A 23,931-nucleotide genomic window follows, 5' to 3' on the forward strand; every position below is an offset into this window, starting at 1 on the left:
TACAATCCAGGTGTGCAAACCTCTTAGAGACTTACACAGAAAGACTCACAGCTGTAATCACTACCAAAGGTGATTATATCATGTATTGACTCAGGGGTGTGAATACTTATGTAAATTAGATATTTCTGTGTTTCATTTTCAATACATTTGATAACGTTTCTAAAAACCTGTTTTCACTTTGTCATTGAGGGGTTTTGTGTGTAGATGGGTGAGAAATCTCCTCAATTTAATACATTTTGACTTCAGGCTGTAACACAATAAAATATGGAATAAGTGAAGGGGTATGAATACTTTCTAAAGGCACTGTAGATGAGTCGATCAATGTCTTTTGTGAGTCAATTACATCAATACAACATTTGTCAGAGTGGGTCAAAACAAGTGATTATAGAGAGAGCTAAATGTTGTTCTTGGAATCTGAAAACAATAAAGCATGATTAAGCTGATGTTTTGTACGTGATTGTGTCCCCTTCCTACAGATTGCTAAATGACACGGTCTACCTTCACTCTTGTTGCAGGTTGTCGTCTCGACGACAGTCAACGTGGACGGCCACGTCTTGGCTGTCTCAGACAACATGTTTGTCCACAACAACTCCAAGCATGGGCGAAGGGCTCGCAGACTCGACCCTTCAGAAGGTACGCCTCCTTATCTGGAGAATGGTAGGCACCTTTTACATCATATTATTTGCTTTCCTTTTTACTTTACATTTCCATCTTCCTTTCGTTCATACATTTTTATTCTTATTCTGTGTTGTAAATCACTATTTGCCTCCCAAAATGCATACTATTTGTAGTGGATTGGAAATAGTATACAATATCATGCATTGCGCACTAATCATTCGAATAATGCTAGTAATTATGGACATTTTAATGATAATAAAATGATATACTATTTCCAATCTTGACCAATTGTTAACTGCACATAAAAAAAAATGACCTATTAGAAACATGATGAAATTGGCAAAGAATTCAGAGTTAGGTCAATTTCCTGTTGCTGGGAGCTGCAGTTTCAGTTGAGAGGAGAAATGAGGGGATGAAGGACAGGGCGAGGGGAGGGTCTAGGAGAAAAACAGAACTTACTGTTTTTCTTCCAACTGATTCCATATGATAGACTGATTGCCTGCATGGCCAACAGAGAGAGAAGCAGGACCCCCAAACCATGGGAAATCCAAAAAGTAAACTGCACTAAACACAACCTTCTGACCCCTCCTGGCCTCCTCTCGCAGCTGGGAGCATAACAGCTGAAAGATTATGGAAAAAACAGAGCAGGCCAATTGTGCAAATTGTTTATCTTCAGATTTCAAGGGGCAATTATGGCTAGGCAAACAGTTTATATACACACACACCACTGACTGAAACGGCCTTCTCTCCAGTTTAATAACCATTAATGGTCATATCACCAAAAGCAAATGTAATGTTTAATACAACAAGGGTTAAAAAAATCCAGACAAGACAATTAATATAACTAGTGGGGGGAAAAGCTAATTTGTTTAAAAGCTATTTGTTTTCGTCTTTATTAATGACTCCACTACTGGAGAACAAAATCAAATAATTAAAGTCCTGCCCCGAGCATCGAAGTCATTATGCTCAGTGACGTTCTGTTTTTGTCTGTGTCTCACATTTATGACAGGGTAGGTGTGGATCGCCTAGCAACCTTAGTCTTAATGAGGAGAGCAATTAAAGAGGTTGAGCCCTCTCCTTCATGTTCCCCCCATCCCACAGGACAGTGTGTGTGTGTGTGTGTGTGTGTGTGTGTGTGTGTGTGTGTGTGTGTGTGTGTGTGTGTGTGTGTGTGTGTGTGTGTGTTCCAAACAAATTTCCACTGCCCACCCCTTTCTTCCCCTCCTCATTCTTCTAAGCACAAGAACAGTAAGCTTGCCATGTAAAACAAGCTTCCTTCAATAACACAATTTAGCGTAGTGTTTGTGTGAGCTACACAGTTATTCGTAAAGTGTACACAACGGTCCTGCTTTTGAGTGCCTAAATCACCTGACAATTTTCAATTATTGAGTTTGAGAACATTTCATTTAACTATAATATACTACATTTTTCTTTACAGTATATCTCAATCTATTTTCCATCCCAACCTAATGTAGCCGAGTGTAGAAAACGAACACTTTGTGTATACTACCAATGTACCATAGCTCTTTAGCCAAAACTTTGCTTGTTTGCGTCTCCCACTCCAGACACTCATAGACATGACACATGAGAACAGGATACTCGGTCATAAAATGTAATCCCATCCATGTCGTTCATAGAGTTCTGACACCAGGCAGGCAGACAGAGTGTGCTTTAAATTAGCAACACATTCTTCACTGGGAGTTCGCTGGGTGAGGAGCCTCAGGTATGTGGCTGACTGACTGTCTGTCTGTGTGTCTGCGAAAGCAAGGCACCCTCTCAGTTCATTGTCTCAGTGCTGGGGTTACAGTGTCAGGCTGCTCAAGAAGTGCTGCCCCCTATTGGTGAACAGGAATTTCTGTCAATGTCACACAACTGAACCATGCAGGTTTGAGCTGTCACAAAAGCATTTAGACATGAATACAGAAAATCCTTCACTAATACACACACACCAACACACTCGCGCCCTCATAAACACTCACGCCACGCATTCCTTAGCTCCGTTTGACCTCCACTGTAGAGACTTGGAGAGTATGGAAGACTCAGCAATGAGCCTGCAGCGCCCCAGTCATTTGCATGCCAAGTTGCTGTAATACCGTTAGTGTTCATGCAATAAAGACAAGTGAATCCAGTCTGCTCCGTCTGAGAGACAGAGAGGGAGAGAAAGACAGAGATAGAGAGAGAGGGAGAGACAGACAGAGAGAGAGAGAGAGAGAGAGAGAGAGAGAGAGAGAGAGAGAAAAGAGAGAGAGGGCGAGAGACTGAGAGAGAGATAAAGAGGGGGAGAGAGAGGGAAAGGGAGAGAGGGAAAGGGAGAGAGAAAGGGGTAACAGATGGCCCAGGGAGAGGTAAAAGGTATAATCCCATCAGCTGCACTATCAGCCGACCATCTGGACATCCCACAGCACAATTACAACACATTTCAGCAGGCAGAACAAAGGACGCCACAGCCACGGACACATCAGACCTGTTTGAGTGGCTCAGTAGGTCTACAAGCGCTTCAGACGGAAGTTGGCCCAAAGCTCAGATCTAGGATCAGTTTTCTCTACTCCAGTGCTAACCTGCCGCATTAGCAAGTAAAGGAACCAAAATTGATGTTGGATTTGCGCTTAGGGATGTTTAGAAATAAATGCTCACAAATAAACTAATATTGGTTTAAACAATTTAAAAGTATGAGTTTTGTGATGCACAGTCAGGCCCTGTTTCAGCCATCCTCATTCCCTCCCTGCAATGTTTATCATCTGCTGCGGGGCATTGTGCGTGTCTATCCTCAGATCGCCTGCGCTGCCTGTGTAATCCACTTGGCCACGGTTCCCATTCAGCACATGCTCCCCTCTCTGTCTGTGCATTGAGACATATGCAAATTTTCAGGCAGAAGGGTGGACGGCTTAGGGCCCCGGTCGCTCCCTCTCTATGGGTCCTTTCTGTGTACCGGAGGGGGACGTTGGGATTTCCGAGGCGGCGTGTGTATGTGTGTAGGTTTCTGGCTGCAGCTGCCCCCCAATAACCACCATCACCCCCTTCTCTCTCTCTCTCTCTCTCTCTCTCTCTCTCTCTCTCTCTCTCTCTCTCTCTCCTGGCCCCAAAGTCAATTTGTTTACAGTAATTTTGAAGGGGGAATTATTTGCCGTAATCGGCAGCACTGATGAAGGTCAGCTCCTTTGAGGGGACGCAGCGATCCCACAGAGAGATGGTCTTCTTTCAGATGCTCTGCTTAGCAATTAAGGAAAGCAAATGTCACTCGTCCAGACCTCAGAGATGAAATTCTGTACGGGCGATTAACATGAAGTCAACAGCCCCTGTTAAAGTCAGATTTCCCATAGTGTGTGCGTGCGTGTGATTTCCCGTAGTGTGGCGTGTGTGCACATGTGTGTGCATGGGCGCTTTATGGGATAAAGCAAACATAACCTGAACAGCCCCAACAGCAAAGCAAACAAAGGGAGATGTCTTGTATGTAATGTTCATTACAATATACTGATATGGTGATTTATTGTAATTACTGAACTGGAGTGATAATAGTAGCACAGCAATGTGCTCATATGAAATACCTATAACTGAAATAGTACAAAATGTTAAAAGAACAAGTGTGCGCAGTTCGCATTGTATTCACAAAATATTGATGAAAAAAGGCTACATTTAATATTGTTGTTTTATGGTTAGCTGTCATGCTATGCCTGTTGTAAACATGGTGTCAGGGTGAACATCATATTAAGGCAATGTATCAAATGACAGAGAGAGTTTGGCATGAGCTCGCTCAAATTAGATTATAATAACACCCAGCATTCTGATGAATGGCACAGCTATGGAGCAAAAGTCATGGCTGATGAAAAGCATTGTAAGGAACAATGTGAAATGGATTGAATCGATCACAAAAGGCAAAAATTGAGCCTGAATAATTCATGAATTTATTAATGTTGTAAAAACGTGAAACTGCATTCTCAACAACATGCCAGAACACAGGGAACAAAGACAACGGAATGACATGAAACCAACAACACAGCTTTGGCTTGTCATTTTCATACAACAGCCTTATTCTTGACTCATTTGAGATGTGTTCAACTTTGAAATTCTACTGTACATGCAGGCTACACCTAATCCATTTTGATAGTTACATTTGCCCTGACACAATGTGCTACATCAGATCATTTCCACTCACAAGTCCAGCGCTTAGCCTTTGTGAAGCAGACCATTTGAAGGTTCTGCTTAACTACATCACTCCAAGCTGCTGCTGAATGATTTTATTCTCGTGCCTAAAAGGACAAATCCATCATTTTTTCTCTCTCCAGGCTTATTTCCATGATATGTCTTTCTATTGGGTTAAAGACATCAGGCTATATAGAGGTGTAGGTACTGAATAGGCTATTTTCTCTGTGTGTTAAGCAGCCACCCCGTGCATCAAGGCCATCAGCCCCAGTGAGGGATGGACTACAGGAGGGGCCACTGTCATCATCATTGGGGACAACTTCTTTGATGGCCTGCAGGTCGTGTTCGGGACCATGCTTGTCTGGAGTGAGGTACAATATGTTGTCTGACGACGATGCAAAAATGTTCTGTCACGCCATTGATTTGATTGAATTTCAGCCTAGGTTTGAAGTGTTTTACTGTTTTTACAAAACATATCATTTTTTTAGAACTGTTTCAAGCCTGTACCATAACAACTATATAGTAATGATGTCCATTAGGTTGCTACGAGACCTTAGTAGCCTTGGTCAGACTCAATGGTTCCTGTGCCCTGTCTTCCAGCTCATCACCCCCCACGCAATCCGTGTCCAGACCCCTCCCAGGCACATCCCTGGTGTAGTGGAGGTCACGCTGTCCTATAAGTCCAAGCAGTTCTGCAAAGGGGCTCCTGGGAGATTTGTCTACACCGGTGAGTCAGGCTTAATGCCCGTTTTCAGTCTCTCCTCCCTGGGTTCAGTGCCCTGACGAGCCATCCTCTCTGGATGGAACTCAAAGTCTGTTCAAATACTTTGAAAATGTATACTTACTTCCTTGCCTCCTTGAAGTATTCGCTGATCTAATACATTTAGATGAAAAACAAGGTTTCCCTGACATACATAGCTTTTACCTATTCAGTCATTTTAATCTGTGGCTAGGTTGGAAATAAGTAGGAATTTTCTCAGTACTGGAACAGGGCCCCAGTGTCAAGGTAGTAATGATGGATTAACCAGGGCCCTGCTCTCTGGGTCTGGAATCTTCAATGTATGAGAAGTGCGAACTGCATAACTTAAGGTGTTTGGTGGAAGGATTTGTATTATTTATTTATTTTTGGTACTTTTTACCCTTTTTTCTCCCCAATTTCGTGATATCCAATTGGTAGTTACAGTCTTGTACCATCGCTGCAACTTCTGTGCTGACTCGGGAGAGGCATGCGTCCTCCGAAACACGACCCCGCCAAGACGCACTGCTTCTTGACACACTGCTCGCTTAACCCAGAAGCCAGCCTCACCAATGTGTCAGAGGAAACACTGTACAGCTGGCGACTGAAGTCAGTGTGCATGCGCACGGCCACCACAAGGAGTCGCTAGAGTGCAATGGGACAAGGAAATCCCAGTCCACCGAACCCTCCCCTAACCCGGACAACGCTGGGCCAATTGTGCACTGCCTCATAGGTCTCCCGGTTGCGGCCGGCTGCAACACAGCCCGGGATCGAACCCAGATCTGTAGTGACGCCTCTAGCACTGCAATGCAGTGCCTTAAACCGCTGCGCCACTCGGGAGGACCGTGGTGGAAGGATTTCTAGAAGTGCAACTTTATATCACCCTGAACTGCAATTAGAAAGTGATGCTGCCTAGCTTTGTTAAATTCAATTTGTCAGGATAATTCACTCTGACAATTGTATTTTTTACTCACTTGTCAGATATGCATCTGCTAATTTGCAGATTTCTTATATACAGTTCATGACAAAAAGTATGTGGACACCTGCTTGTCGAATATCTCATTCCAAAATCATGGGCATCAATATGGAGTTGGTCCCCCCCTTTGCTGCTTTAACAGCCTCCACTCTTTTGGGAAGGCTTTCCACACACACACACTTCTATTCAGCCGCAAGAGCATTAGTCGGAGAATTAGGTCGGAACTGATATTGGGCGATTAGGCCTGGCTCGCAGTCGACATTCCAATTCATCCCAAAGGTGTTTGATGGGGTTGAGATCAGGGCTCTGTGCCAGTCAAGTTCTTCCACACCGATCTCGACAAATAATTTATGTATGGGCCTCGCTTTGTGCACGGGGGCGTGTGGTATGCTGAAACAGGAAAGGGCCTTCCCAAACTGTTGCCACAAAGTTGGAAGCACAGAATCGTTTAGCATGTCATGCTGTAGCGTTAAGATTTCCCTTCACTGGAACTAAGGGGCCTAGCCCGAACCATGAAAAACAGCCCCAGACCATTATTCCTCCTCCACCAAAATTTACAGTTGGCACTATGCATTTGGGCATTTGGGCAGATTGGACTGCCAGATGGTGAAGCGTGATTCCTCACTCTAGAGAACGCGTTTCCACTACTCCGGAGTCCAACGCAACCGAGGACAGACAATTTTTTTATGCGCTACGTGCTTCAGCACTCGCGGTCCTGTTCTATGAGCTTGTGTGGCCTACCACTTCACGGCTGAGCAGTTGTTGCTCCTAGATGTTTCCACTTCACTATAACAGCACTTACAGTTGACCGGGGCAGCACTAGTAGGGCAGAAATTTGACCACCTGACTTGTTGTAAATGTTGCATCCTATGACGGTATGACGGTGCCACGTTGAAAGTGACTGAGCTCTTCAGTAAGGCCATTCTACTGCCATTGTTTGTCTATGGACATTGCATGGCTGTGTACTCAATGTTATACACCTGTCAGCAGTGGGTGTGGCTGAAATAGCCAGATCCACTCATTTGAAGAGGTGTCCACATACTTTTGTATATATCGTTTATATTTTAATTTGACTGAAAGCTGAACTAGACTGAACTTGGCTGAACTAGAGAGAAATTTAAGCACGCAGAGTTCAGGGTATTTGTGAGTGTGTGTAAGTGTCTTGTGTGAGAGTGTCACACCATATGTAAAGGTGGATTATCTTGGCTAACAGAGAGAACTGGTGGTATTATCTGTCATCATTGGTGAGAAGGCGGAGGTCATGGGGGTCAAGGCCTGTCTGACCTGGAAGCCTCATTCAGATCTAAATCTGATGGTTAGAATGAGAAGGACGCGTCAAACCACTCTCACTCCCCTCTCGCCCTACCTCAGCCCCCCAACACAGACCTGGCCTTGGGCACACAGCGGAACCACCAAAAAAGTTGAGGGGTGGGGGTGAAGGGGGGTTGGACCCCTTAACCCCCCCTAGACCCCTTCCATTCCGGGGCAGCTGTTTCTCATCACCCCCCCCCCCCCCCCTCCCCCCTGGCAGCCATCCGTTCCCTTCCCCTCCAACCATGTAGTCTGGCACTCCTGTGTTTAACCTCCCTACCAGCAGAGCAGAGGCCAACAAGGCACCGGGCTAATGAAACAAGAGTGCAGTGTGCTGAGTGTGTGAGTGTATGTGTGCACATGTTTGTGTGTGTGTGAAGCCTGGGAAGGTGTATAAGTTAAGACTTTAATGGCTTCTATAGCACCCTGGTGAAAGTGCCAGGTCCCTTAAGAACAGACCCCATTAGTCACACGGGCTAAGCGGATTGGGATGATTACCATCAGGTTTTACTGGGGAAACATGTCCCCTTCTGGATCTATGATGATTTTCTTCCTTCTTCCTTCCCTGGTTCCTGCTCTGTTCCAGTTAGTAGAAAGATACAATTACCCTCGGAGGCAACGGCAGTACAATTGATTAGTTTGGTGAATTAAAAGAGAGAGCCACCAATAAGACAAGTCTAGTTCCTCAGACTACTGCTATTCCCAGAGTGGATCACCCTGATGGTACCAGGGTTGACATGTGAGGGAATGAAACTGTTAGCGAGCTCCGGGCACTAAACAGCAGAAGTAACAGGGACTCCATATGTACAGTAATTGCTAGTTGATAGAAGGACATTACCTTTCGGACAGTTAAGTACAACATGGACGGGCAACAAGAAGAGGACACGTAGTAATATAATTGCTTCATCTAAAGGGTACAGAATGTGTTCGTGTCATTTCGGTGGTCGGGCAACATGTGCATATCAAAGGTTCGTTTATCAAAGCTGCGATTCAAGAGTGACTTTGCGGCGTGCCGTTGAGAGAAGAGCTTTTAGACCTTTTCATGTACTCTTCTCGCCCGACCGGCCCTAATTATGAAGATTTAACTCGCTCAATTTAAGAAATTATCACAAATTACCAAGAGTCAACATAGAGTAGACTGCAGTCAATTCTAATGGCAGAGGGTGGGGCTTGTTGGGTTAGTATTCTGGACCACCTCCAAAACTAATAATTCACTCAGAGGATGTGAGTACCACGTAGTGTACGTCAATAATCCTGCATGCATCGAGTATGTTCAATCATGGAAACACCAGCTACGGAGACACATAATGCTACAAAACTTCAGAGGATGCTTTGTTAAGCTATGTAGCTAGCAATGTATTTATCACAGTGGCCATAATTTATTATCAGTAATACAACAATTTCTTCATAATCCACATGCAGCCGTTTTTATCTCAATATCATATGATTTCTAGATAAAAATTAAGTAGCTTACTGTGATTGTTTTAAATTAAAATTGTCAAAAATAAACAAAAATAGCTTCTTAGCAAAGAGTAATTTCTCAAGCAAGAATTTTGCTTGGACTGTCTGGGAGTGGTCTGAGTGGGGAGGGGAAAACTGAAAATGTGCTTTTATTGGCAGAGAGGTTTGGAACTCTCTTTCTTATTGGTCTATTAACTAATCACCTCACCAGGCAGGCCAAAACTCCATCCCACCAAAACAGGCTGAAATGTCAGGTGTCTTTTCAAACTGCTCTTACACTAAAAGGGCATTATCATCATTTTCACAATTTCACAGTATTATTCCAACCTCATAGTTTGGAAATACATATAAAACACAGAGAGATCAAATGTTTGATTGCAATGGGCCTTTAATGTATCAAAGTTTACAGCATTGTTCTACTTTAGGGTAAGGACATGGTGTATTATTGTCTCATGGAGGTGGTTTGCCCTGAACTGATCCACGTATTGGTTATCCATTGGTCAGGGTGGCCAGTGGATCAAACTGTCAGCAAGGTTGTAGAAAATCAAAGGGAGACAGGTCCAGCTGTCCTTAGGTCAATACTTCACACTTGCTTCACACTTCAATTTAGTAAATCTATGTGATTGCTTTTTTACTTTAACGTTACAGTAGATGACACCCGTGCAAAAGAGTAAACTATCAGTAAAAACTATCAGTAACTTTGAAACTCTAATTGCGTCAGTTTCTATCTTGACTTGATTTCTATGACAGCTACCCTCCCAGGACCCATATGGAGACCCTTAGTGATATGAAGTGCTAGCACTGCTGCTAACACACTCATCTACTATTTATCCTAATCAGTGACATCCCTATACCGGGATTGTGTTCAAATGAACCCCTACCTTGCCCCAGAAATCGCACATTTACTGGGACCCCATTTGTCATGGGTAAATTGAGGGTCACTACACTTCGCCTGTATCCTCTAGTGGGGATCCGGGACATGCATCATAATGTTAGGAGAGAATGACTGGCAAAGTGTAGCTGTCATACATTTGTCAGTGGGAAGGGAACATTATTTGCTAATTTCCCAAGCTGGGAAGTGACAGGGTGCTTCATCTTCAGACCTTTGGTGACCAGCTTGGTTTCTGGGCTATTAGTACAAGTCAAATGTTTTATTTTTTTCCTAAGGCTGACTGTAACGAGAACCATTTATCCGACCTCACAGAGGGCTGCTATTTAACACACTGGGTCTGGGTGAAGGACTTTGGATGATGCTGCTGATGATGCCCCATGCAGTGAGCGTCTCTTGCCAGATTTGGGTTGAGGCTAGACATCCTTGAAGGCTGATGAATCACAAAGTTTTCTTGTCAAGGTGACAGTATCGACTACACTGCACCAGAATCGGACAACATGGGTATAAGGTAGTCATTCATCAACATAAGGACAAAGGGGTCATGGGGGATTCACTCAATACGGTTAGAGACCAAGAAATGTCAGTCTGGTAGGGGATGGAAACGGAAGGTGTTAATACTGTATATATTCTGCAAGTAGTAATGCTATCCTATACCACTTGCAAAACTCACGATTATGAACATTTATTTTGAGGGTTAATATTTACTGTGATGATCATCAAGATGCTATGCATTGTAAATGTAATGCTGTACATATTGATGTGTACCTTGACTGACCACTTTATCCTCACTCAGCTGGGCAGAGATACAAAGAGATCTTCAAATCTCAAATGAAACCCTTTGCCCCACTGCAAGCAGAAATTGTTGGCTCTTGACAAAAAAAATGCAATTCAGTACAAATGGACTCCTTTATCAAAGCACATCAGTCCAGGCCTTGTGCTGTTCAGTCTGTGTATCGGGCCTAACCCTACAGCTCCCCTCCGCCCTTCAGCCGAGACGCTCTTTGAAGTTCCGGATTTGGCGCAGATCAGATACAGAGCTTCCTCACGATTTCCTCCCCTGCAGGGCAGGGTTTGGTAGCAGCTAGTAAGGGATGGGGTGTGGCCTAGACACACTATAAGATACGCTGTAATCAAGACATTCACAGAGGTATGTAAACAGATCTGTTTAAGAGGGTCTTTCAATGGGATCTCTTTTAGTGTAAGGGCGTAGTGCACCGTAATATAAATGTTGTATGAATAGCGACCTATAGCTCATGTCCCAGTACCTGTCTCCCAGTCTGTCTTTCTCATTACATGCCTGGTATTCAGCTCTAGCTCCTCCGGAGTGACTGAGACACTTGTCACCTACTTAGACAGGCTCAGGCAGAAAGCCTTTGTGAGCGTGTGCAGATAGCGTCAAGGATTGAGGAGGAAGGTCCTTTCGTCCAATTAGAGGGTTGACATGACACACACTCTACCACTCCCCACTGTCAAGCAGTTTGTCAGGTAGACTTTGAGGAGTGCACAATGACATTATATATTTCACATAGTGGAATAATTAAGAGACCTGGGAAATCCAGCTATGGAAAATTGATTGAAATAAGTGACAGCTTTTTAGCCATTGCGTAGTATCAGTACAGGGGTGTTTCTCTATTTGGATTTAATTGTATTTAATTGGCACCACTTGATGTTCAACTGTATTGTTACGTGTGTTTGGTAATGGTGCGCCATATGGGTAGTCCCCACTAAGGCACAGTATTAGTCTGTGCAGCAAAAAAAAGATAGATGGGAAGGAAGGAGGCTCTTGATAGACGAGGATCTCTCCTCCCTCCCCTCCCTCCCCTCCGTGCCCCATTTTCACTATGTTCCACACCCAACGGCCTTTATAAGAGCTCCCATCCCCCTATTCCCCATCCCCTTTCAACCCCCAGCCCTACCTCCACCGCCTGTGATTGAAATTCATCGTCAAGTTTATTGAGAAATGAATGAGAGAGGCTGCATGGTATTGACTTTGAGAGGAAAACACAACTCATCTTGAATGAGGGGGAAAATGCGGCCGTAATTTAGCTGTCATCGATTGGGCCTCGTCCATGTATTGATCTTCATTTTACAATATGAATTTGTGCCTGCAATCAGCTGTGAGGTGAGGCCATTTGATTTCAGTTGGACGGTAATGTGTGAAAGTCCCTCTCTACGTCCTTAGAGGAGTGGGACACTCACTTTAGATGTCATTGAAGGGAAGAGAAGAGGTGTTTTCACCCATTTCCAATACAGAGATAAAGGGAATTTCGAAAGTATGATAATTGTGAACTGATACAGTACATCACTCCCATTTAACCTGTGTTAATTACATTTGATCTGTTGCAGAAGCAATATCTGGTGGAATTGTAACTTGTTTTTTCCCGTTGTCTGTATCTGCTCAAAGTTCATGAAATTTCAATGGACATTGATTTCTCTCTATTGATTTATCTTAACTACAGATCTTTTGAAGTTTGAATTTTCTGATCAACCTGAGACTGGAGATGGAATCACTCAGCGATAGCTTGGATTGGATGGAGAGAACATGGTCAGTGGTAAATGCACTGGTTTGGTTTGCGTGGGTTTGCCGTGAGTTACGATTGGTTGGTTTGGTCTGAAGGTGGGTTCTGCCTGCATGCTTGTTTTAGATCTGTCTCCACAGCGGACATCGATATTGCTGAACATCATGACCTCTATATGTCTACCGGAGTGCGTTCATGTTGTCCCTGCAGCTTTCATCACCTGTTTCCATTCATCCATTTACTTTCAATAACCCCTGAGTGACACTGGCCTTTTTCCCTCCCTGTTTGACGCTGTTGACGACAGTGAGAGGATGTAATTTCCTGTGGTGATAACGATACTATGTGTGACCCATATCGGTACTGCATTTTTAAGATGATCTCAGGTGCCCATGAGGCTTGAGTTGGACACTCTCACAAGTTCAAAATCACTGGCACTTGAATGAACTTCACCTCATTCTGTTTATCTGCTCCCCTTCCAACTCCCTCTCCACCTCAGTATAATTTGTGTTAGGGGAAAGAAAAAAATGCTCAATGGTGTAGGAGGAGTGGAGATAAGCTCCAAGCAGTTAAGTATAATTAGCGAAAGTAATAGCTGGCAAATGGCAACAAGGCTAGTTTTTATCTCCAGCTAGTTTTTATCTCCTGGAAAGATAGATTTATCATAATAACCAGTAATGGCTGGCAGGAATGCTAGCACTCTGTGCACGCTTCCATTCAAGCCTTCAGACTTAAGAAGGAACCATTTCCCTTCACTTTACTGCTTTGCTCAAACATTTCCCCCTGCTACTGCCTGTTACTGCAGGCAAATACAGTACATGACTTCAGTACACTGCCACATACTGAGAGCATGCAGGCGTATTGTCATGTAAGCATTTTCATCTGCCAACAACGGCCATGTTACATTGTTCCTCTAGAGCGGTTACTCATGTCCTATTTCTAGAGGACACGGAGAAGGAGTAGTAGACCGTGCTCTGGCGCCTGTTCGGCTGTCCACTCTGCATTTTAAGCAAAGACACTGGACTTGGGGGCTTCTGGAGTGAATGTGTTAGGAGCATGAACGGATGTGCACATCCCAGGGAGAGGAATTCCATTGAAATCCTGCCGTAGATTGTGTGTGTGTGTGGTGCTTCAAATGAGAATTGATATGTCCACAGCTGCACACCAAGTCTAGGCATTCCATTTGTTTGTTGTTCTGAAATATGACCGTTCACTCAATAGAGTGAGGAAATTACTGAGATATTCACAAAGTTTCCACTCAGCTTGCATTCAAACAATTAACTCTGCTGGTATTTTTAAAAACATTTTATCATGTGCATCCTATTCAAAAAGTGACGGTAATGTTGCTCCTTCAGCTGTCAACTATACATCAAATAAAACTATGAAATGATTTACATTATTTTATTTTATTAACGTTGTTAAATTCTAAACGTTTTATAATAAATTCAAAACAATTATAGCGTCTCATAAGGGATGAGGAAAATATTAAGTTGGAGTATTTGAACTAAACAAGTCAAGTGATTCAAGCTGAATTACTCGTTCAGAAGAAGAGAGGAGACAATGTTATTAGTCTATATCATTCACTCTTTTCTTTCTCACTCTTTATTCCTGGTGAAGTATACTAATTCAGTCATATTAAATTACTGAAATAAAGTTTCCAAACAGTTTGATTCCAAAGAATGAACTCTTATGCATCTATTTTTTAATCATGTTCAAAGCTAAAGGGACCGTAATCTTGCTCCTTCAGCTGTCAAATTAAACATGATTAGCATTAGCATTTGTTTCATTATGTGGATTACATGATAAACATTTTGTTATAAACAATTTACAAAACAATTATAGCTTCTCATAAGTGAGGAGAAAAATGTTATGTTTAAGTAATTGAGCTGAGCAACTCTTTCAAGCTGAACTTCAACTAGTTTAAAGAGAAAATGCTATTAGTCTATCATTCACTCTTTCTCCTCACTCTTTCTTTATTCTCTCTTTTTATTCCTGGCGAAATATTCAAATGCAGCCCCTGCCTTACCTCGCTGTGTCTCTTTCTCTCTAATTATCAATGAGGTCAGTAAGCAAAATGGCTAAGAAGCCAGAAGATCAATACAAATTATCCCTGAGCAAACCAGTGCTGACAGTTTGAATTGCAGCATATGTTTACCCAAAATCAGGCAATTTATCTTCATATCAGCCGAGTAATGCAGCAAGGGTGAGAGGTCAGACAATCTCTCCACCTCATAATTACCCGCCTCTAAAACAGGAAAGTGGTATTGATTGGCCGCGGGCCGGGAAGCGGGCGTGACTGGAACGTGCCAGTGCCTTCCCCCTCCCCAGCCAGACTCCCCACCCAGAACAGGATTTATGGGATGTGTGGGGAGGGTTTCATGTTTCCTCACTGTGGCTGAGAACCTTCACGGGGGGCCAGCTCCCCTTTCTACACTCCTCCCACCCTTCTCTCCTCCTTAGCTACCTCTCACAACAGTGCACTGTGCTGGTAAAATATGGAGATGAAGCTCATGTTGGCATTTATGGTGATAGTCCAAGGGCATCGTAGAGTTCAGAGCTACATTATTAAAGGGTTAGAACAAGGTGATGGGAAGAGATGAGGAAGTGAAGGTAGGATATAAAGTTTGGAGGTGTTTGAGGGTGTATAGTGGCAAGTGTATGAGTGGTGTATAGTAACACTGTCCTCAAGTTTGATTGTTAAGCAAGGGGTGAGAGGTCAGACAATCTCTCCACCTCATAATTACCCGCCTCTACAGTTGTGTCAAGTTGTCCTTTGGGCGGTGGATTTTTTTTAATACACACAGGTCAACTGTTGAGCGTTAAAAACCCAGCAGCGTTGCAGTTCTTGACACAAACCGATGCGCCTGGCACCTACAACCATACCCCGTTCAAAGGCCCTTAAATCTTTTGTCTTGCCCATTCACCCTCTCAATGGCACACGTACGCGATCCATGTCTCAATTGTCTCAAGGCTTAAGAATCCTTCTTTAACCGGTCTCCTTCATCTCCACTGATTGAAGTGGATTTAACAAGTGACAGCTATGATCCCTTATTGATTTCACCTGGATTCCCCTGGTCAGTCTATGTTATAGAAAGAGCAGGCTTTCATAATGTTTTGTACACTCAGTGTGCGTCGTCATCAGCCCTTATAGGATTATTGACAGTGTCTGTGTCTATCTCTGTGTGTACACGGTCCAACTACAGCACTGTCAACTCATCAACTGACAGCACCGTTTAGCACTAACGCAAGTCTCCATCAGCTGTCAACGTCATTTGCATGAAATCGATAGCAGATGGGGGTCTGTGCCACCAATTTCATTATGCAGGGTTGTTGCAAAGATCATCTCCATGATAGATGAGATGGTGACACGTCGACATGCACTTCTCATGGCCCAGAGTTGCACCCCAATCACAGCACCATGAGACATGCTTTTATCCTCTTCTTAAAGAGCAAGAGAGAAAGAGACATCTTGTTTACTATCTTTGGTATTTGATGCTCACTTTCTAGGTCCCCTTTCCCCCTTACAAAGTCATTTAGTGTTTTCAAACAGAAATGATAGAGAATTCAAAATCAATTATGTTTAATGTGTATGCCATATCCAAATGTTAAAAAAACGTGTGCAGTGCATTCTGTTTTTCAAACTATTTCAGGCTGCATTACTTTAGGATAATTGTAAATGTAAATACTTCCAAATACACATCACATACTGATGCTTTATTACCCGGGTCTTGTGGTGTAGCTACTGTATCTATACCCAGCATGCCCGACAGCGGTGTTGTGTGTAGTGTGTTGTGTATTGTGTGTGTTTGTGTAGTGTGTAGTTTGTAGTGTAGGACAGGAGAGCGTGATGTATCACCCTGCGAGAGCCTACTGACAGCCTGTGATGATGGATGGCCTGATTATGGAGTGCTTTTTACACATACACAATTTACATCACACTGAGCAGCGGGGTCTGGCAGGGCTACAACGCACACACCTGCACATGTCCTGCGGTGTGTAGTGTGTTGTGTATTGTGTGTGTGTTTGTGTAGTTTGTAGTGTCTTGCGGTGTGTACATATAGATGGGGGAAGGAAATAACAAAAGAAAGAGGGCAAAATCCTGACGTTCCCTCACAAAGAAAATGGCGTTCCCTCATGTTCTGAAGCCGACCTTTGGTGTTCCGGGATGCATGATAAGATGTCAAATCAGATTTCCAGGAGTGTATGTTGTGTGTCATGTGGTGCGTTTGATTGTTGGGAGTTCACTTTATGTGGATCAGTCTGAAAACGTCATCCTGGCATGTTTTTGCAAAAAAGTTAAATGTCACAGTAGCTGACGTTTTTCTCAATACATTACAGTCAATGGGAAAAGATGAGAGTCACAGTGTTGACATTTTTCTCAGTACATTGCAGTCAATGTGAAATGATGAGTGTCACAGGGTTGACATATTTCTCTGTACATTGCAGTCAATGGGAAAAGATGAGTGTCACAGGGGTGATGTTTATGTCAATACATAGCAACCAATGGGAAAAATTAAGCATCAACCAATTGAATCTTATGCCAATAAATTGTACTCAATGCGAAAGGATGAGTATCACAGGGTTGACGTTTATATCGATAGTGTGTAGTCAATGGGAAAAGATGAGTGTCACAGGGGTGAGGCCCAAGTGAATAAATTGCATTCAATGGGGGAAGATTAACATCACAATATGGACACATAGAGAAAGGCATCACAGACACTTCCTCCCTCCCTCCTTCTGTATCTTCTATCTCTTTCTCTGTACTCTCTACATATTATCTTTCTCACGTTCCCCCTCTCTCCATTCTATCTCATTCCTTCTTTCCCTCCTCCCTCTAATCTATTTCTCTCCCTCTACCTTCTGTCTCTCCCTCCTGTCTCTCCCACCTCTACTTCTCTCTCTACTTTCCCAATTCCACAGACAGGATATTGAAGTATAGATATGCATTGGGGCATAACTCAGTACATCGCATTCAAAACAAAAAAGTTGGTGAAAGAGCTGCAATGGGTAAATTGATGAAAGTCAGACAGACAGACAGACAGACAGACAGACAGACAGACAGACAGACAGACAGACAGACAGACAGACAGACAGACAGACAGACAGACAGACAGACAGACAGACAGACAGACAGACAGACAGACAGACAGACAGACAGACATTCACTCACAGACAGACATATCCACTCACAGACAGACATACAGGCAGGCAGGCAGACAGAGGCAGGCAGGCAGGCAGGCAGGCAGGCAGGCAGGCATAAACTCACAGACAGACAGACAGAGATATCCACTCACAGACAGACAGATACAAACAGAGAGAGAAAGAGAGAGAGATATTTAAACTCACAGACAGGCAGAGAGGGAGGCAGGCAGGCAGGCAGACAAACTCTAAACTCAACCCTAAACTTAACCCTAACCCTAACCATAGCTTCATGTCCACATCCCAGCTCAACCCTAACCATAGCCATAACTCTAACCCTAGACCTCTACATCTTGGCTCAGCTCTTAGTTAGGGTTGATTGACTTCGACAGAAGGGTTGAGCCAAGACAAGGAGATGAAGTGAGGGTTATGGTTAGGGTCAGGGTTAGAGTTAGGGTTGAGCCGGGAGTTCATATTAAGCTAAGGTAAGGATTAGGGTTAGGGTTGAGGCTAGGTTTCGGGTTGAGCCAGGATATGGACCTGAAGCTAGAGTTAGGGTTACGGTTAGGGTTGAGCTGGGAGTGAACATGAAGCTAGGGGTTAGGGTTAGGGCCTAGACATAACCCTAACGTTAACCGGCAAGGGGGGGGGTGGACAGATGGTTTTGCTCTAGGATGCCCACAGGCCTCACAAGACTCGTCTGAAGGTATATATGGAGACTGTTTAGTGCCAAAAATAAGGGGTAAAAAAATTAATCTTATATCTCGCAGATATAGGACAGACACTTCAGAAAAAAAGTTCCTTTAGATTTTCTGGGGGGGAATATCTGTTGTTCAATTGAATGAATCTGTTGTTCAATGCCTTTGTATGGGCTAATAGCAGTAAAGCCTTTTCTTTTAATATATTTTGGGGGGGATACTTCAAGGTGTCTTAAAATTCTAAATCAAATAGCTAAATCCTTGGACCTTCTTAAAACAATTCCATATGTCTTAGGTCAATCCATCCTAAAAAAAAAATGTTTTGATTGACTTGAAACTGTCTGTGCCTGTCTCTCTGTCTGTCTGTCTGTCTGTCTGTCTGTCTGTCTGTCTGTCTGTCTGTCTGTCTGTCTGTCTGTCTGTCTGTCTGTCTGTCTGTCTGTCTGTCTGTCTGTCTGTCTGTCTGTCTGTCTGTCTGTCTGTCTGTCTGTCTGTGTCTGCCTGTCTGTCATCCTGTCTGTGGGAGAAAAGAGGGAGAGAGAGGAGGAAGAGGCAGAGAGAGAGCGACGAGAGGAGGGGGATGTAGGGAAAGAAGGACTGAGAGAGAATGGAAGGGGGAGGAGAGAGAGTGAAGGGAGAGATTGAGGGACGGGAGAGAGGGGGCGAGAGAGAGGGAAAGGGTGAAGGAGGGAGGGGGAGAACGAGGAAGGAGGGGCGAGAGAGTCAACAGACTGACAGAGGTGGGAGAGAGAGGTGGAGAAAGTGTAGAGAGGAGGGGGAGGCAGGGAAAGAGGAGGGAGAGAGAATGGAGGGTGGAGGGAAAGAGAGAAGAGAGAGTGAGGGAATGGGAGAGAGAGAGAGAGAGAGAGAAGGTGAAGGAAGGATAGGGAGAAAGATTTGAGAGAGAGATAAGGGAAAGAAGGAGGCAGAGGTAATGGAAGGGGGAGGGGGAGAGGGAGGTGGGGGGTGAAAAAAGGGGGAGGGAGAGAGAAGAGAAATGGGGGGTAAATAGGAGGTAGAGAGTGAGAGAGACAGACATTAGATAAACAAGAAAAATGTAAATCCTGTGACACTCATCTTTTCCCATTGACAGCAATGTATTGAGAAAAATTACTGCAATGTATTGAGAAAACGTCAACCCTGTGACTCATCTTTTCCCATTGACTGCAATGTATTGAGAAAAACGTCAGTCGTGTGACATATTTTCCCATTGACTGCAATGTACTGAGAAAAACATCAACCCTGTGACACTCATCTTTTCCCATTGACTGCAATGTATTGAGAAAAACATTTGACCTTTTTGCAAAAACATGCCAGAATGACATTTTCCTATGATATCATGTTGGTAGTGCACACTGCACAGCCCTGTACCATTGATCAGTAGCCTGTACTAGTGTGTGTGTGTCTGCCGGCGCCAGTGCCTTCCTGGTCTGTGTGTCAGTGGCGCTGGCTGTACGTGTGGCGTTAGCCTTCATGTTCTTTCGTGTTCAGCAGGTTGAGCAAGCCTTGCTGCGTTAATGCCAAAATTACATGCTGAGTAATGAGTGATGGGCCAAATTACAGGCTGAACAATGAATAGAGGTAGGCAGCTCTTATTAGTCTCCACAGAAAGCCATTGATTTATGAAGCACTGCCACACTCGTCTGAGTTACTCTGCTGAAAATGATATCTACATTGAGAAGTGATGTTCTCTATTAAGTCGTTCCTTCTCCTCCCCTCCCTCCTACCTTCCCCTTGGCCTACGGGTGTACATGATTGTTTAGAATCAGCGAGAGCTGTAAGGAAGCCTTAAATTACCCATTATGACTGTCAGACATAAAACGCCTTAGTCTTACCAAAGTCTGGCTTATGATTCATTTACTTTGTGCCTCTGATTCATAGCCCAATACGGCTCGCTGCTCCAGATTACTATTTGAGGGGTGGGTGAGATTGATCGCTCTGTGTGATCTGCTGCAGTATTTCAGCAGAGCAGCGGGGTGGTACAGTAGGTGCAGCGCTGGAGTGACAGCAACTCACGCTAGATCAATTTCTGGACTTTCACAGATTATTACAGCTCGGTTAGATTAACACACCCCACTATGTCATTTGCTCTCAATATTCCCATGAAGATAAAAAAAAGTTGGGCCCTGTAAGAGATATGAGACCTGCTCTAGACTGATGTACTGCATCATGTCATCATGGCTATTTTGCTAAATGAGAATTTAACTGGATGCAGGGGGTTTGTGACACTTGTGATAGAGTTTTCATGCTAGCTGTTGTGCATTGCAGACGTTGGTTTACAGAGCTGTTATTTCACTTCACTTCACATTGTCTAACAATTGGTCTTTTTTTTGGTCAGCCCTCAATGAGCCAACCATCGACTATGGGTTCCAGAGGCTGCAGAAGGTCATCCCCAGGCACCCGGGTGACCCTGAGAGGTTACCAAAGGTCAGTGTTATGTCTCATCTTCACAGAAATTGTCATTACAACACCATATAGACACAACAAACAACACCATACACACACCACAGCTGCTAACCCAACAACATCATCAAAGACCAAGAAACAAAACAACATCAAAAGAAGATTCAACTTTTTAACCAAACAGAAAGACAGTAACACACACACTGGTGCGTCCGTGTAGCATTGATTTGGGAATGTATTTGTTTAGTGAGAGGAGAGCGAGGGAGGCAGGCGTGTGGTAAACTTTCTGTGTGGCAAAATAGCTCAATCAGATGTCTTTCCTCTCCAGTAGTCTGTGGAGATGGTAATCTCCTGGTCGTCTGGGCCGTCATTACCCCACTCATATTTTCCTTTCATTCTCCACAGCTCCATTTGGTTTAATCTGTTGTTTACATGACTCTACGCTCGTAAACCCCCCAGTCTTAGTGTGGCTAATAAGGCCAGAGCGACACGTTATTATGCGTTAGGTCTCACTGTTTTCTTTAGAACTCAGTAAAGGAGTTGAAAGGCTCTTGATTCCCACATGCTTGTGACACATATCCGGTAGCCTGCCATTTTGGTATTTTTCAACATGAAAACAAAGCCACAAATTTCAGCCATTCTTGGATTCCTTAGCATTTCTATTTCCTCTGATAAAATCTATTACTGGGCTTGTCTGATTGCGACCCTGCTAATTCCCATTTGGTATAACTGGCATTCCATATGCGTCAAATGTAATATTATGACTGATTAGTTTGCACAGAGTCCCTTGGCACGCAGTAAATTGGTGACCACCTCAGAGTTTTAATAATACCATAAAGCCTTTTAAGACCTTATCTATTAAAGCCCAGCATGCAACACTGCAATATCATTAACGTCCAACGGACAATTTAATAAAGACCAGGCTGTGTGGTGTAGTATGGACGACTGGGCCAAGTCAATAGGAAGATATACGACATCGCAGCCAGCAGTCTCTGGTGCACTATATGAAGTGTTTCAATTAGAGTTTGGTCCCGGTGGAGACTCAAAACAACACCTGGACATGAAATGTAACTCTAATTTCAACAGTACATTTGTAAGACCAAAGGAAAGGTTCACTTAGCTTTTATGGCTGCAAGTCTCCCTGCCCTGGGTCTCTCTGTCTTCACACACTCAATTTAGTCAGTACATCTCCGTAAAATTTGCAATTTGAACATAACATGGAATATTGTGATGCATACTTTTATTACAGCATCCATTTTTTCTTCTTGGAGAACAAAATACATTTTGGCAATAAAACACATTTTGACTCAATCTGAGATGAGTTTCCTCAGTGTGCTTACTTAATATAGCAGGGTCTCCCCCCAGCCCTCACATGGCCCAATCTCAGAGTGAGATGAAACCCTGCACTTCCAATAAATAATATAAATATTTGATTTGCTCTCTAATGGACCCAAATATGGGGTTCAGGGGGCCATGTAAATGATTCTACAGAGTGATTCATCATTGTTAAGCTTGCCATCTGAGGGTCGCCTCGAGGGGTCAACAGCACACTCCCAATATACAAGCCTCAGGGTGGATGGCATGTACATTTGGAACTAGAAGGGAGACGGCGTGAAGAGAACAGCCATTACGGGCTGCAGGTGAGGCGGAAAGACTCTATAAAAAGGAGATAAAGCTGGAGGAGGCGAAGTATGCATTAGCAGAAAGGCAAATCGACACCGGGCACCCCTCCCTCAATGACTTCACCCTCCAGTTGATAATATTACGGCGCTATTGATTTCCACCATCCTTTTCCCCAGGACCAGTAAGACAAGTGGTAATTGTGAGGAGACAGAAAGCCAATATGGGCGTGCTCATGGATTGCAAGGGATGCACGCTAATATTGTTGCTACACCAAGAAAAAGGGGGGAAGCGTGCTCTGATTGAAGTTTACCTCGTAATTTTAAGACAACATTGCAGATGACAAACTGACCCTATGGGAGGAGCAGCGATATAAAAATCCAATGCAGAGTCCAGAGTGAATATGAAAGTAATAAGTGTGTGCAGTCAAGTGATGCGAAAGGAGATTGCTTTGCGGGCATGGCGTTAAGTGAACAGAGACTTCGGAATTCACCCTCCTTTTTAAGATCTTGTTATAAAACAATTTTCGATTCATCATATGAAGAAGACAATTTATAATACCAGTTTGTGCCCTGTGGCAGTAATGGACAAATAGACTGGATGTCACACTGTACCACACTCAATTTCTCCTTTCTTCTGTAACAAATTAGATTCATTACTAAATTAAAAGCAGAAAAGCAATATTGTTTTATTATTAAGTTGATTGCATAAACACAAACCTATTCTTTTCCCATTTTTTGGTGTAATCCACAAGCAGAAAACAAATATTACAAATGTGTTCATGTCAAGCAATTTAGCTATGTTTTTAAATGAATGTCTATTCTACATCTAATGGCCCTGTCCTTCTGAATGTATTCAGGCTAGCGCTAGCACGCTAATTGCCTTACATTTTTATAATGATATTAACACTCAAAGCCTCATAACCTGGGCCCCATTTTATTAACTGTGATAACATCAATAGAAATACACAATCCTTGCTAATCTAGCATGTGGAGAATCACGTGTTTTACACAAGTTTTAAGCTACCATGTAAAACAAGGAATACCAGAAAAGCTGTCATGCCTTGGTCACAAAACAACGAAGATCATCTATGGGCTTTAATTGTTTTCAATTTAACATGGTGCTCTGATATGTCTGTCTCCATGACAAGAATGGCAATTACATTATATATCCAGATTTACATGGAAATGCCCCCAGAACACCATTCGGTGCTAATCGTATTCACAGCGTGAGCCGATATGCGTGAAAGTGTCTCGTCGGAAACAAAACAAACTCTGTGGTTGATTGGGTACCACACTTCCCATCATCCTGGGATGTGACTAGGCCACCACTTAAGCATAGCCCTGCGAGTGAGCTTGGTTAGTTAAGACGCCACGCGGTAAACGACAGATTAAGGATGAGAGGCAATATCGTTTTCTCTG

General features: G+C 43.5%; 1 protein-coding gene across 16 annotated transcripts in view; it reads left to right on the forward strand.

Annotated features, from left to right (window-relative positions):
* The window catches only part of LOC106607303 (transcription factor COE3), a 71,926-nt gene that overhangs the window by 42,179 nt on the left and 5,816 nt on the right, over window positions 1-23,931 (forward strand). For 4 of the 16 annotated variants that reach the window (XM_014204193.2, XM_014204290.2, XM_014204174.2 and 1 more), the window contains exons 8-11: window positions 516-657; window positions 4,999-5,129; window positions 5,359-5,485; window positions 20,826-20,914. In XM_014204193.2, the coding sequence (XP_014059668.1) occupies window positions 516-657; window positions 4,999-5,129; window positions 5,359-5,485; window positions 20,826-20,914 (489 nt within the window). Of the gene's footprint in view, window positions 1-515; window positions 658-4,995; window positions 5,130-5,358; window positions 5,486-20,825; window positions 20,915-23,931 lie in introns of all 16 variants that reach the window. The other 12 variants (XM_014204184.2, XM_014204281.2, XM_014204148.2 and 9 more) reach the window with 3 other exon arrangements.

This window comes from Salmo salar, chromosome ssa01 (assembly GCF_905237065.1).
Source record: "Salmo salar chromosome ssa01, Ssal_v3.1, whole genome shotgun sequence".
Lineage (NCBI taxonomy): Eukaryota > Metazoa > Chordata > Actinopteri > Salmoniformes > Salmonidae > Salmo > Salmo salar.